The sequence below is a fragment of the Chiloscyllium plagiosum genome, unplaced genomic scaffold (genome assembly GCF_037043375.1).
Source record: "Chiloscyllium plagiosum isolate Xiang-an unplaced genomic scaffold, Cpla_swu_hap1 HiC_scaffold_43, whole genome shotgun sequence".
In the NCBI taxonomy this organism is placed as follows: domain Eukaryota; kingdom Metazoa; phylum Chordata; class Chondrichthyes; order Orectolobiformes; family Hemiscylliidae; genus Chiloscyllium; species Chiloscyllium plagiosum.
This window is the reverse complement of record NW_028270181.1, coordinates 33,563,261-33,579,704: the sequence shown is the minus strand read 5'-3', so window position 1 is coordinate 33,579,704 and position 16,444 is coordinate 33,563,261. Positions and strand designations below refer to the sequence as shown.

Genomic DNA, 16,444 nt, shown 5'->3' with positions numbered 1-16,444 from the left:
GAGATGCACTGTTCCGAAGATCTGTAGATTTACCTGCACTTCCTCATCTAAAGCATTAATGTGTTGGATCCAAGCACTGGGCCTTGCAGCACCCCTCTACTCACTGCTTGTCACTCTTTATTTTCTGTCTGCCATAATAGATGGTTAGGGTTAGGGTTAGGATCAAGAGATGATAATTAGAATCTCTCTTGTTAGAGATGCCCATTACCTGGCCTTTACGTGTCAGCCCAAGCCTTGTCTGTGCAAATTTTACGGAAATTGTACAATGATTCCTTCAGTATCTAAGGAGTTATGAAGGGTCCTAGAGTCATAGTCATAATCATATAGCACAAAAAAGGCCCTTCAGCCCATTAAGTCTGTGCCGACTTATCTACAATAATTCCAGCATTTGGCCCAAAGCTTTAAATGTTATGACATTTCAAGTGCTTTTCCGCAAACATTAAAGATTGCCTGTGGAGAAGTAATACTTTTAAAGATTACTTCCTCCCAGGCAATGTATTCCAGACCCTCAACACCTTCTGGGTGCAAAAAGCGTTTCCCCAAATCCCCTTTAAATCTCCTGCCCTTCACCTTAAAATTATGCCCACCTTATTATTGACCTTTCAACATGGGGGAACAGGTTCTTCCTGTCTACCCTGTCCATGATCTCATAGTCTTTTACACCTACAATTGATGTACCCTCTCAGACTTGACAGGAGGTCAGGAGCTGAGTAGCCCGAGCAGAACCCAATCTAGGTATTGCTGAGCAGGTTATTGCTGACCAGCAGCTGTTTGGTAGCACTGTTAATGACCCCTTCCATTACTTTACTGGTAATCAAGAGTAGATTGATGGAGCAACAATTGGCCAGGTTGCGAACATACTGCTTTTTGTATATATCATGTACTTGGGCAGTTTTCCACATTGTCAGAAGATGCCTGTGTTGTAACTGTACTGGAACTTGGCTATGTGTTTAGCGTGTTTTGGAGCACAAGTCTTCAGTACTATTGCCAAAATATCAGCACCCATAGTATTTGCAGCATCCAGTGCCTTCAGCCATTTCCTGACATCACATGGAGTGAATCAAATTGATCAAGGACCATATCCATGTTGCCTGAGACTGTTGCAGATGCTTCAGCTTTATCTTTATACTGATGTCTTGGACTCCCCCATCATAGAGGTTGTGAATATTAGTGGAATCTCCCCATCCAATGATTTCTTTAATTTACCAATGACATTCACCACTAAATCTTGCAGGACTGGAATTGCTTAGTCCTGTCTATAACTTATTGCTTGCTTATTAGCATGTAGTTTGTCCTGTTTGGTAGCTTCACAAGGGTGACACCTCATTTTTAGTCATACCTGGTCCTGCTCCTGGCAAGTCCTCCTGCACTCTTCATTGAACCAATGTTGATCCCTTGGCTTGATGGTAATGGCAGAGTTGGGGGATAATCAACAGGAGCTTTCCTGCCTTTTCTTGACCGTGAAAGCTTTTAATGGCATGAAGCTTTATGGGATTCACAATGAATGCTGAGAAGTCACAGAACAACTCCTGACTGTATACCACTGTTCTGACACCTCTGCTGGTGGGATAGGACATACCAGGGATGATGATGGTGATGTCTGGAATATTGTCTATTAGGTATAATTCTGTGAATATGACTATATCATGGCTGTTGCTTGACTAGTCGGTGAGACAGCTGTCAGAATTTCCACACTGTAGTAAGGAATGCTGAGCAGGGTCAACAGGGTGGAGTTTGGCATTATCTTTTCCAGTGCTTTAGTCGATGCCACATAGTCCATTCATTTTCATTTTTTTTTAAGCCTTTCAAATGGTTGCTACAACTGATTCGCTTCCTTGGCCATTTCCAAGAGCAATTAGGAGTCAGGTCACGATACGGTCTGGAGTCACGTGTAGGCCAGACCTGGTAAGGACATTACATTTCCTGTAATGCAAGAAAGTCAGGGAGAATGTGAGGAGAAAGACATAATAGGAGATAGACATAATGACCTGGAATGCACTGCCCATGAGTTGGTTGGTAGCTAAAAGAATCAATGACTTTGGAGAGAAATTAAGCTGAAGAATCATCAGAAAGGGTAGGGTGGGTCGGTGGGGGCGGGGGGTGGGGGGGGTGCCCTAGTAGCAGAGGTGGGAAGGGGTTATTGATCTGAAGAGATTGAAGAAAACTGAAATGGATTCAACAGATTGAATGGCTTTCTCCTATGTCGTAAATGCCCAATGCCTCTGAAAATCTTTTTCACAGAGGATTTTTGCAACTGTGACTCGGGTCACTGTGTTTTTCATGATCAACTGTATAACAGCACTAAGTGCAGATGATAAAATCCCACAGGATGTAAAATTCATTCTAGTATGAACCTTCCCAAATTGTGGGCCTGTGGGTGAGTTTATGTGGGTGTTGTATATGGTGTGTGTGTATGTGGGTGTTTGTGTGGCTGTGTGTGGTATCTCTTTGAGATGATGGTAGCCACAGATTTGCTGATTTCTTTCCTTTCCCCCACAGCTTTTCCCAATCTTTCTTTTTATTTACTTGTGAGATGTGTGTGTCACTGGCTGGACCAGCATGTATCGCCCTTCCTTAACTGCCTCAAGTGCAGTTAAGAATCATTCACATTGCTATGAGTCTGGAGTCACATGTAGGCCAGACCACATAAGGATGGTTGTTTTCTTCTCTAAAGGACATCAGTGAACCAGATTGATTTTTACAACAACTAACAGATTGTTGCCATTAGACAAGCTTTTTATTCCGATTTTTGTGGAGTTAAAATTTCACCATCTGCCATGGTGAGATTCAAAGTGTATTTTATTAGAACGCAACATTGTTGTTCTGGATTACTAGTCCAGTGACATTACCCCTACATCACTGACTCCAAGAGCAGGAGGTTTGGAACTGGATGGTGCCTAGAGGAGTGATCATGGTTCCCGACAGAACGTTTGCTCCCTGACAGTGTTCCAGACCAGTCATCAAGTGAGGATGCCAATATTCTAATCATCATAGGCTGTTCATTTTAATGTGGGCTTCATGCTCAGCTGTAAATCTCACAGCCCAATTCTCAGGATACTGCAACCTACCTCTTGGGCTTCTGCAGGCCAATCCCATGAACCTGAATCCTAGATCCCACAGCCCAATCCTTAGGCCCTGAGGCTCCTGCAGACCAATGCCCAAAGCTTGAACTACGCACTACAGCCCAGTCCTCAGGAGTCTGGGTTTCCTGCTCAGGCTGCTGACCTCTCCTGTAGTGGAGCTGTGCTGAATCCCACTTCTATCTCTGGGAAGTGGACCCTGCTTCTGTAAAAGTTAGATAGATGTCCCATTACCAAAGTGCATGAGAGATTATGACCCAAAAATGTTCCTGCTTCCCAATGCAGCTGGAGATGAAACTCGGGTGTTTTAAAATTGAAATTGGACTGAGGTAACATTACAAGACACATGAGATCATGTTAGCAACCTGTTAACTCTGCTGACTATTAAATTCTGTGAGAGTTTGGATATAATGCATCTTAGAATTGACATAATATTGATCTTTTGTCATTTTAGCAGTTTATGGGACGCAGTGGACACTTTCACAAGGTTAGTATCAATGCTTATCACTAATATAGTGAACCTGAGCAGCTGACATTTTAACACAAAGCAATGTGTCAGATGTCAGATTCTGAAACGAACATTTAAACTTTGATGAAACTCAGCAGATTTGGCAGCATCAATCAAGACTGAAACTGAGTTAACATTTCAAATTTGACATGACTCTTCTTCACAGAATCTGAGAATTGTTTCAGTACAGAAGGAACCCATTCAGTCCAAGCTCTTCAAATGATCATTATTACCTCATGCCAATCTCCTGGCTTTGCCCCATATCCTTCACAATCTTCCAATGGTCTCTTGAATACCTCAAGTAAACCTACACTCACCAAATTTCTATGCATTGAGCTCCGTACCATAACTAGATAAAATCTTGTACATCTTGTGGATGACAACACTGCTGTGACTATGCATTGGTGGTATTGTAATGAATATTTATGTTGGTCCATTTGAAGCCAAGTCTGCTATGTCATGGATGGTATCGAGCTTCCTAAGTGTTGTTAGAGCTGCACTCATCCCAGACAAGTGGAGATTTTATTTTAACATCCCATACTCCAGAAGGTTTTCTTATCTCATGCTGCTTCTTTTATATATCACTTTAAATTTATGTTCTCTTTTTCCTGTTCCTTTTATGAGCAGGAATAACTTATCCCTATGCACTTTATCCAGCCTGCTCACAATTTTGAAAACACCTATCAAATCTTCTCTCAGCCTTTGTTTCTTCAAGGAAAACAGTCACAACTTCTTCAATCAATCATCATAACTAAAGTTTCTCATTCCTGGAACTGTTCTTGTATATCACTTCTGCACTCTCTCTAAAGCATTCATAGTTTTCCCATAATGTGGCACCAAAAACTGTACACAATACTCCAGTTGACCTCTAATAAATATCTTATACAGTTTCAGCATCACTTCCTTGCTCTTTACCCTATACACTTATTAATAAAGCTGAGGATGCTATATGCTTTATTAACTGCTCTCCACTTGTGTTGCTATCATCAGTGATCTGTGCACATATTGACTCAGGTCCCTCCGCTCCTGCGCTCCTTTTAGAATTGTACCCCTTATTTTATACTGTCTTTCAATGTTCTTCTGACCAAAGCACATCATCTCATACTTCTCTGCATTGAAGCTCATTTGCCACTTATCCACCAAATGGCCACAACATCGAAGTCCCCGGTACCAACCCATGCTGCAAGTTCACCCACCTTATTCTGGATGCTCCTAGCGTTGAAGTGGACACCTTCCTGCTTGCAGTGCATTCTTTTAACCTTGAAACCTTATTTCTAACCTCACGACTCTCATCCTCCTGGACACTGGAACTACCATTTAGGTTCCCATCCACCTGCTGAATTAGTTTAAACCCTCCCAAAGAGCATTAGCAAATATTCTCCCGCAGGATATTGGTACCCCTCAGGTTCAGGTGTAGACCACCTGTTTGTAGAGGTCACACCTACCCCAGAATGAGCCCCAATTATCCAGGTATCCGATACTTTCCCTCTTGCACCATCCCTGTAACCCGTGTTCAACTCCACTCTCTCCCTATTCCTCACCTCACTAGCACGTGGCACAGATAACAAACCAGAGATAATAACTGTTTGTTCTAGTTCTAAGCTTCCACCCTAGCTCCCTGAATTTCTGCCTTAAATCCCCATCCTTTTTCCTACCTATGTCATTAGTGCCTATTTAGACCACAACTTGGGGTTGCTGCCCCTCCCCCTCAAGGATCCCAAAAACACAATAACCGAGGCATCATGTGAGTCTCTCTCGTTACCACAGTATCTCCTATCTGTTCCCCTAACCATGGAGTCCCCATGACTAATGCTTTGCTCCTTTCACCCATTCCCTTCCTAGCAACAGGGACAGATTCTGTGCCAGAGACTTGTACTCATGGCTTACCCCTGGTAAGTGCCTCCCCCACAACACTATCCGAAATGGTATACTTGTTATTGAGGGGAACAGCCACAGGGAATTCCTGCACTGCCTGCCAGTTCCCTTTCCGTTTCCTGACAGTAACACAACTGCCTTTTTCTTGTACCTGGAAGTCATCTCAATAACCCCCTCCACCTCCCGAATGACCCAAAGGTCATTATTACCTCATGCCAATCTCCTGGCTTTGCCACATATCCTTCACATAATCATCCAATGCCCTCTTGAATGCCTCAAATGAACCCGCACTCACCAAATTTCTATGCATTGTGCTCCATACCATAAGTCGATAAAATAAAAGTACATCTTGTGGATGACAAACACTGCTGTGAATATGCATTGGTGGTATTGGTAATGAATATTTATGTTGGTCCATTTGAAGCCAAGTCTGCTATGTCATGGATGGTATTGAACTTCCTAAGTGTTGTTAGAGCTGCACTCATCCCGGACAAGCGGAGATTTTATATTAAAATCCCATTCTCCAAAAGCTTTTGTTATCTCCTGCTACTTCTTTTGTATATCACCTCAAGTCTATGCTCTCTTTTTCCTGTTCCTTTTATGAGCAGGAATAATTCTCCCTATATACTTCTCCGTGAGAAAGAGGAAGAATGGCGTTGACAAAACCTATCAGCCATTATGACTGGCGGAGCAGACTCATCAGGCCAAATGGCCTAATTTCTTCTTCTAAGTATTCTGTACTTATGGTTTTGTTCGCTCATTAAGTCTGTCCAAATCTTCTTGAAGCATTTTTGCATCTGTCATCAACAAACTTGGTATTTAAATTTGCCCCTAAAATCCAAGCCATTGAGATGTGTCATGAACAGTTGAGACCCTTACCATACCCCACTAATATTGTCAATGAGAGAATGGCCCATTTTCTCCTATTTTCTGTTTTCTGCCTAGGACAAAACCTGCACGTCCACCAAGTATGTATGTGATCACTCCAAGAAAATATTAAAGGACTGATGTATTAATGACGGATAGTTTAATGGGCACAAAGTGATGTAGGTTTTTCCCTCTTGTCTTTTTCTCTAGCCACCTGCTACAGCCCTAGTGTGACAGATAATTCTTTTTCAGTAACTGGTTGTTTGATGATTCAAATTTGTCTCCCACACAAACTATGTTCTCCACCCTTGTTTGTATCTCAGATGTAGCTGATTTTGTTTCAAATGATAGTTATTTCTGTCCCTGGCTATTGTTTCTGAATGTGCCTTGTCATCACCTCTGAGTAAACTAGCCTATATTTATCAGGTTTATCATCTCTCCTGTTTTGAACAGGAATGTGCCTTTGGCAGTATCTGAGGATGTCTGGAAGATCACAGCCAGCGCCTCTGCTATCTTGGTTGGTATGCTATGCACCTGAGCCAGACTAGGTCCCTGTCAAACACCTAATCTTCGTTTGTTATTATTTCAAATTCTTTTAGGCTGCGTTGGCAGCACGTCCTTTTCTGAAGTCAGGTATGGAAATGACTTGATGATTGAAGAGATTGAAGTCCTGAGCAGGAGTCTCAACTTCTGCCCCATCACCAAAATTGACCTGTTGGTTCTTGCAGCAGACACAGAGGAATTGATCAGATGAATGAGACTCCGGGAATTCTTTCAAGGTGCCACCAGTGATGCCAATGAGCCCACTGATGAACTTGAACAGTCATCACAGAGATCTGTAGAGGAACGACCAAAGAAGGTGTCAACTTGGACCCCAAAGGAAGGCCGCTGCCCTGGGCTTGACATGTATGCTCAAACCGTCAGGAAATATATAAATGCCAGATTCATCAGCTACACCCACAAGGTAGAGCAAAACATCAGCCGTTCACAACGCAATACCATTCAGGCTCTCAAAACCAATCACAACATGTCATCAAAACAGCAGATAAAGGAGGAGCCATTGTCATTCAGAATAGAACAGATTACTGCAAGGAAGTGTACCGATAACTGAACAACCAGGAACACTACAGGCAACTACCAGCTGATCCACCCATGAATTAAACACATTGATCAGGACTTTGGATCCAGTCCTTCAGAGTTCCCTATGTGCCCTCATCCCATGTACTTCTCGTGTAGGCGACTTCTACTGCCTTCCAAAGGTACACAAAGCCAACACACCAAGACGTCCCATCGAATCAGGCAATGAGACCCTGTGTGAGAATCTCTCCGGCTATATTGAAAGCATCTTGAAACCTATTTTACAGGGGATCTCAGCTTCTGTCTCGACAATACAGATTTATTACAGAAACTCAGCACCCACGGACCAGTCGAACCGGGAACATTCCTCGTCACAATGGATGTTTCAGCACTCTACACCAGCATCCCCCACAATGATGGAATCGCGGCAATAGCCTCATTATTCAACACCAATTGCCAATCTCCAAACACCATCCTACAACTCGTCCACTTTATCCTCGATCACAACGTCTTCACCTTTGACAACCAGTTCTTCATCCAGACACAGGGAACAGCCATGGGGACCAAATTTACACCCCAATATGCCAACATCTTCATGCACAGGTTCGAACAAGACTTCTTCTCTACGCAGATCTTCAACCAACATTATACACCAGGTACGTTGACGACATTTGCTCCCTCTGGACACATGGCGAGGAGTCACTAATAAAACTACACAGTGATATCAACAGGTTTCATCCCACCATCAAACTCACCATGGACTACTCTCGACTATCTGTCTCATTCTTGGACACATGCGTCTCCATCAAGGATGGATACCTCAGCACCACACTCTACCACAAACCCACAGACAACCTCACAATGCTACACTTCTCCAGCTTCCACCCAAAACAACCATCCCCTATGGACAAGCCCTATGCGTACACCGGATCTGCTCAGATGAGGAGGAATGTGACGGGCACCTGGAAGTACTCAGGGATTCCCTCATCAACCGCCAGTTCCAACGTGCCGCAGCAAGGAACCGTAATGACCTCCTCAGGAGACAGACAAGTGCTGCAACCTGCAGGGTACCCTTCGTCATTCAGTACTTCACTGGAGTTGAAAAACTACGCCATGTTCTTCGTGACCTGCAACACATTATCAATGAGGATGAGCACCTCGCCAAGATCTTCCCCACACCTCTATTGCTTGCCTTTAAACAACCGCCAAACCTCAAACAGATCATTGATCGTAGCAAGCTGCCCGGCTCTCAGGACAACTCCATACAACCCTGTCACGGTAGGCGCTGCAAGACGTGGACATGGATACCACCATTACACGTGGGGACACCTCCCACCATGTATGTGGCAGGTGCTCATGTGACTCAGCCAACATTGTCTATCTTGTACGTTGCAGGCAAGGATGCCCTGAGGCATGGTACATTGGGAAACCGAGCAAAAGCTACGTTAACGAATGAATGGACACCGCACAGCAATCAACAGACAGGAGTGCTCCCTCCCAGTTGGGGAACACTTCAGCGGTCCAGAACATTCGACCTCAGACCTTCGGGTGACCATCCTCCAAGGCTGACTTTGGGATAGGCAGCAGCGAAATGTGGTCAAGCAGAGGCTGATAGCTAAGTACCGTACCCCTAGGGAGGGCCTCAACTGGGACCTTGGGTTCATGTCACACTACAGGTGACCACCACTGCACTATACACACACACAGACACGCCTACACACACACACACCTATACACATACATACACATATGCACACACACCCTTACAGAAACACATACTCACACACTCACACATGCATCCTCTCAGAGACTTAGACCACTCTACACTTATACACACACATCCATACACTCTCTCTCACAGACACCCACAATCCCCCACCCCAGACACACACACACACACACTCCCACACGCACCCCCTCACAGACTTAAGACACTCTGCACTCACATACACACACATATACACACTCTCTCACACTCACAACCCCTCCAACCCAGACAGACAGATACACACACACACACAGACACAAAGACCCACATGCACACATATACATATAGATTTGTGGGGTGAATTTGTACTTGCAGAGTTACATTGTACTTTACACAGAAACTGCATGAATTCATATAAAACTCTGTTATCTCACTTTTTAGATTAGAATCAATCTAAACATCATGACACAGACAGAGAACACAGGGGGCTAACACCTTCAACATATTGTCTAGCTAACACCAATTGTTGCAGTTAACCTGAGAACGCAACTTTTAAAAATAGGTTTTGTGATTTACACATGAAAGAAGTGAAACTATCATGGTATTCAAACTGATGAAAGACTCAACAAACAGTCAAGGTATTTTTCAGTGTATAATTTCAGTTACATCGCACTGTAAACTTTTGCTATAAATTCTGTGCCTTACAATTGTGTCCTCCACAACCACCTGACGAAGGAGTGGTGCTCCAAAAGCTAATGCTTCCAAATAAACCTGTTGGACTATAACCTGGTGTTGTGTGATTTTTAACCAGATATGGAAAGGTCTTTTACTGCCTCAACCCTGACCGCTGCCTCCACAATAAGTCATTATTTTTCTTCCTAATGATCTGCATCTTTCCTTTGAGTGTCATTCTACTATTTATTTATGATAGAATTTTGAATTCTCTATAAAGTTACTGCAATCTATTCCAATAACACTCTTTGTACTTTATCTTTCCTCTCCTTCTTCTGTGTTCTAATTGTTAATTCCTGAGTTAGTAACATCACTGGCAAAGCCAGATCATCCCTAATTGTTCTTGAGAATGTTGTGTTGCCCTCTTGAAGGTCTGCAGTCCCTGTGGAGAAGGTGTTGTAGGAAAAAGACTTCAGGATTTCAACCAGTGACTTTAAAGGAATAGTGATAGAGTTCCACATCAAGATGGTGTGTAGCTTAGGGAGGAGGTTACAAGTGGCAGTGTTCCCATTTATCTGCATTTATCTTAGCAGTCATGGATTTTGAAGATGTTGTTGAAAGGCGTCTTAGTGATTTCCTGGAGTGTATCTTACAGATGGTACACATTGCTCCATATGGACCATTGGGGAAGGAGTTCATGTTTAAGGTCATGTGAAAATATTTCAGTGATTGACTGTATTTACATTTCCTAGCATTGCTGCCACACACCAAGATGTCCCTTCAGCAAGAAACAAATTTAAATTGCAATTGGTAAATGGAGAAAATTCACCTCAGAGATTGCCAAATGCTCCTGAACAGCTTTCATTCAGGTCAATGTGAATTTTACCACTAATTACAAACTCTATCCCAATAACCTAATGCCATGTAGTAATTTGTGCCTGGAACCCTGACTGCTATACCTCCGGTCTTGTTCTTCCTATGTTGTTAGTTGCAACATTGATTCTCTGGCTGATATGTGTCCCGTATTCCCATCCAAATTTCATGATGCCCATCAAGTGAGACTCAATTTGGAAGTTGTCTTCCTCATGATCTCAACTCTATCACTGTTTCATTTCTACATTTTACTTTGAGCTGAGTTTCTTCAAGTGCTTCACTCTCAGCAGTATTATCTATTGTTAGCTCATTTCTGAACATCCCAGCTACTGAGGATTCCTGCATTGCCTACCTCTTTTCCTGTCTTCCTGATGTCCATTAACCTATTACCCTCCTCAACTATCTGCAACTCCCCTCCTGCAATGTGTGGTCAAAATTCTTTGCCACTGTTTGCACTGAAACTGATAATTTCTCAAATGAATAGAGCCTGAGCCTGACCTCATAAGGTTAATGTTTGTTCAAGGCATGCAGAACACCTGGAGTTCCCACATGGCACAGGAGTTGTAGACAATGAATTTCAATCATTGATGAAGTTTATCATTTTGTGTTCCCTTAAATATTTTATCTCATTAATGTATAAGATTTCTACTTAAAAAGTCAGTGCCATTTAATTTTCTCTCCATGCATTTAATTAATGATGATAATAGATTATTTGTATCATTTTTTTTAGATACTGGTTTTACATTACTTAGTGCATTTTCCTGCTTTGCTCTTTCCTGTAAATCAATTACAGCTCCACCTATTTTTCATATTCAAATGATGGTTTTGTTTCAACAAACCCTTCCATCCAGATATTTACTGTAGTACAGAAGGACGCCACTCAGCCTGCATATATGTTTAAATTACTTATAGTGTGGAAACAGGCCCTTCGGCCCAACAAGTCCACACCGACCCGCCGAAGCGCAACCCACCCAGACCCATTCCCCTACATTTACCCCTTCACCTAACACTACGGGCAATTTAGCATGGCCAATTCACCTAACCTGCACATTTTTTTGGACTGTGGGAGGAAACCGGAGCACCCGGAGGGAGAATGTGCAAATTCCACACAGAGAGTCGCCTGAGGCAGGAATTGAACCCGGGTCTCTGGCGCTGTGAGGCAGCAGTGCTAACCACTGTGCCCACTAGGAATATCTGTGTCATTCCACTGCGTGTGCAGCCATCAAATCACATTCCCTTGCCCTTTTCCTAGAATTCTGCAAATTGCTTTTTCTTTGATAATTATCCAATTTCCTTTTCAAAGTAACAATTGAAACAGCCTCCATGAGTACATGACAGTGCTTCAGAATCATGGCAGCAGGCACACATCTCCTATACTAACAGTGATCACAGATCACCCGAACATTAATCAAATGACACCCCTTTCTACTGATGAATTCCACAACGTTTTCATATGACTGTCTCAGTGCCATATGTGCACAGTTAGTGGCACCTTGCACCTATACAGTCATAGAGACATACAACATGGAAATGACTATATGGAATTTGGAGAACCAGTCTAAAGTCGACTAGTCCTGATTCATTCCAAGATCCATTTCAGGTTCAAATGTTTTCAAAATGGTGGCACGGTGGCTCAATAGTTAGCACTGCTGCCTCATGGTGCCAGGGACTCAGGTTCAATTCCAAAATAGAACATAGATAGAACATCGAACAATACAGCGCAGAACAGGCCCTTCGGCCCTCGATGTTGCACCGACCTGTGAACTATTCTCAGCTCATCCCTCTACACTATCCCAAAATCATCCATGTGCTTATCTACGGATTGTTTAAATCTTCCTAATGTGGCTGAGTTGACGATATTAGCAGGTAGACCATTCCATGCCCTTACCACTCTCTGCGTAAAGAACTTGCCTCTGACATCTGTCTTAAATCTATCACTCCTCGATTTGTAGCGATACCGTCTCGTACAAGCTGACGTCGTCATCATCCTAGGAAAACGTCTTCCACTGTCTACCCTATCTAATCCTCTGATCATCTTGTATGTCTCTATCAAATCCCCTCTTAGCCGTCTTCTTTCCAATGAGAACAGACCCAAGTCTCTCAGCCTTTCCTCATAAGACCTTCCCTCCAGACCAGGCAACATCCTGGTAAATCTCCTCTGCACCTTTTCCAATGCTTCCACATCCTTTCTGTAATGGGGTGACCAGAACTGTACACAACATTCCAAGTGTGGCTGCACCAGCGTTTTGTATAATTGCAGCATGATATTGCGGTTCCGGAACTCAATCCCTCTACCAATGAAACCTAACACACTGTATGCCTTCTTAACAGCACTATCCACCTGGGTGGCAACTTTCAGGGATCTATGCACATGGACTCCAAGATCCCTCTGCACATCCATACTACCAAGAATCTTTCCATTGACCAAGTACTCTGCCTTCCTGTTATTCTTCCCAAAGTGCATCACCTCACATATAGCTGCATTGAACTCCATTTGCCACCTCTCAGCCCAATTCTGCAATTTTTCCAAGTCCCCCTGCAACCTGTAACATTCTTCCAAACTGTCCACTACTCCACCGACTTTAGTGACGTCTGCAAATTTACTAATCCATCCACCTATGCCTGTGGCTAAGTCATTTATAAAAATGACAATCAGCAGTGGTCCCAAAACAGATCCTTGTGGTACACCACTAGTAACTGGATTCCAGACTGAATGTTTTCCATCAACCACCACTCGCTGCCTTCTTCCAGAAAGCCAGTTTCTAATCCAAATTGAGGCTAACTCCCCCTCAATTCCATGCCTCTGCATTTTCTCCAACAGCCTACCATGTGGAACCTTATCAAAGGCTTTACTGAAGTCCATGTATACCACGTCAACTGCCCTACCCTCATCTACATGTTTGGTCACCTTCTCAAAAAACTCAATGAGGTTTGTGAGACACAACCTGCCCTTGACGAAACCATGTTGACTATCTGAAATCAAATTGTTGCTTGCTAGATGATTATAAATCTTATCTCTTATAATCCTTTCCAAAACCTTTCCTACAACAGAAGTAAGTCTCACTGGTCTATAATTACCTGAATCATCTCTACTGCCCTTCTTGAACAAGGGCACAACATTTGCAATCCTCCAGTCCTCTGGTACCTAACCTGTAGACAATGATGACTCAAATATCAAAGCCTAAGGGTCTGCTATCTCCTCCCTAGCTTCCCAGAGAATCCTCTGATAAATCCCATCCATCCCAGGGGACTTGTCTACTTTCACTCCTTCTAGAATTGACAACACCTGTTCGTAACTAACTTTGATCCTTTCGAGTCTAATATCTCGTACCTCATTCTTCTCCTCTACAATATTCTCCTTTTCCTGAGTGAACACCGATGAGAAATGTTTGTTTAGCACTTCTTCGATCTCCACAGGGTCCATGCTCAACTTCCCATTTCTGTCTTTGATTGGCCCTATTCCTACCCTAATCATCCTTTTATTCCTCACATACCTATAGAAAGCTTTAGGGTTCTCCTTTATTCTATTTGCTGAAGACTGCTTGTGTTCTCTCTTTGCTCTTCTTAACTCTCTCTTTAAATCCTGCCTAGCTGATCTGTAATTCACCATCGCCTCATCTGAGCCATCTTGCCTCATCAACACATAAGCCTCCTTCTTCTTCATAACAAGAGATGCAATTTCTGTTGTAAACCACGGTTCCCTTACCTTATCACTTCCTCCCTGCCTGACAGGAACATACCTATCAAGGACATGCAATATCTGTTCCATAAACCAGCTCCACATTTCCATTGTCTGCATCTGCTGCATTTTGCTGTCCCATTCTATGCATCCTAATTCTTGCCTAATCGCATTATAATTGCCCTTGCCCCATCGATAACTCTTGACCTGTGGCATGTATCTATCCCTTTCCATCGCTAAACTAAATGTAACTGAATTATAGTCACTCTCTCCAAAGTGCTCACCTACAACTAAATCAAACACCTGTCCTGGTTCATTACCAAGCACCAGATCCAGTGTGGCCTCCCCTCTTGTCAACCCTTCCTACCCAGAATAATTTTGCTAATCCTCTCTTCCACCTCCCTGGATCTCTGCAGATGCGAATAAAAATCTCCAAAAAGTGTGACCTCTCCTGTTCTGTTTCTAACCTCAGCCCACACTACCTCAGTAGTTGAGTCCTCATCAAAAATTCTCTCAGCCACCGTTATACTATCTTTGACTAACAAGGCCACGCCTCCCCCTCTTTTACCGCTTTGACTGTTTTTAATGAAAGATCTAAACTCTGGAATCTGCAACATCCATTCCTCACCCTGCTCTATCCATGCCTCTGAAATGGCCACAACATCGAAGTCCCAGGTACCTATCCATGCTGCAAGCTCACCCACCTTATTTCGGATACTTCTGGCATTGAGGTAGACACACTTCAAACCACTTCGCTGTCTGCCATCACATTCCTGTGACCCTGAAATCCTGTCCCTGTCCTTCCTACTCTCATCCTCCTGTGCACTGCAACTACACCTCCGGTTCCCATCCCCCTGCTGAGCTAGTTTGAACCCACCCGAATAGCACAGCAAATTTCCCACCCAGGATATTAGTACCCCTCTGGTTCAAGTGAAGACCACTCTGTTTGTACAAGTCCCACCTTCCCCAGAATGAGCCCCAATTATCCAAGAACCTGAATCGCTCCCTCCTGCATCATCCTTGCAGTCACGTGTTTCACTGATATCTCTCCCTATTCCTTGCCTCGCTATCACGTGGCACGGGTAACAATCCAGAGATAACAACTCTGTTTGTTCTAGCTCTCAGCTTCTACCCTAGCTCCCTGAAATCCTGCCTTACATCCCTATCCCTCTTTCTACCTAAGTGTCCTAGATCCTTTATCCACGTATCCTTCCTTCATGGACAACGACTTGAGGCTGGTCACCCTCTCCCTTCAGGACCCCAAAGTTACGATCCGAGACATCACGGACCCCGGCACTGGGGGGCAACACACCAACCGTGAATCTTGTTCTTTCCCTACAAACCTTCTATCTGAGCCTCTAACTATTGAGTCCCCAATGACTAACACTCTCCTCCTTTCCCTCTTTCCCTTCTGTACAACAGGGACAGGCTCTGCGCCAGAGACCTGGGCCTCACTGCTTGCCCCTGGTAAGTTGTCCCCCTCATCAGTTTCCAAACCGGTATACATGTTTTTCAAGGGAATGACCACAGGGGATCCCTCCACTGACTGTTTTTTCCCATTCCGAACAGTCACCCAGCTTTCTTCTTGCCTAGGAGTAACTACTTCCCTGGAACTCCTATCTATCACAGCCTCTGCCTCCCGAATGATCCGAAGTTTATCCAGCTCCCGCTCCAGTTCCCTAACACAGTATTGGACGAGCAAGAGTTGGGTGCACTTCCTGGATGGGACGCTATTGACGTCCCTGACCTCAAACATCATGCAGGAGGAACAAAGTAAAAAAGAGACACTTACCTGATATGCCCCTGGTCTTTAAGGTTAGAGGAGATGTTTGGGTGCGAGGCCCTACAAAGGTAGGGTCTCAGGTTCAGAAGACACTGACTTATATAGCAGGATGGAAATATACATAAGAAGTCCCTCCTTTCCCAGAAACCTCTGCTCTCTGACTTCAAATTTAAAAGCACAAATCAGTGACTCACCGCTCCCGGCAAGCCCCTGGTGCAAGCTCCCACCCTTCAAGTTGCTGCTGCCACTGAAAAACAGAAATGGAGGACTCCAGCGCTTGTGGTAAGTTTTTAAAGGCACAAATCAGTGACTCACCGCTCCC

The 16,444-nt window shown here is 43.8% G+C and overlaps 2 protein-coding genes across 3 annotated transcripts in view; one reads left to right on the top strand and one right to left on the bottom strand.

Annotated features, from left to right (window-relative positions):
• Positions 1-16,201, bottom strand: part of LOC122541735 (uncharacterized) — a 121,760-nt gene extending 105,559 nt beyond the window's left edge. For both annotated transcript variants that reach the window (XR_006309663.2, XM_043678623.2), the window contains exon 1: positions 16,132-16,201. The gene's annotated coding sequence lies outside the window, so the exon portion shown is untranslated. The remainder of the gene's footprint in view (positions 1-16,131) is intronic.
• Positions 16,202-16,342: 141 nt separating this feature from the next.
• LOC148137464 (Fc receptor-like protein 5) overlaps positions 16,343-16,444 on the top strand; it is a 108,701-nt gene continuing 108,599 nt past the window's right edge. Inside the window, exon 1 of the mRNA XM_087982327.1 lies at positions 16,343-16,404. Within this exon, the coding sequence (XP_087838453.1) occupies positions 16,383-16,404 (22 nt within the window). The 5' untranslated portion in view covers positions 16,343-16,382. The remainder of the gene's footprint in view (positions 16,405-16,444) is intronic.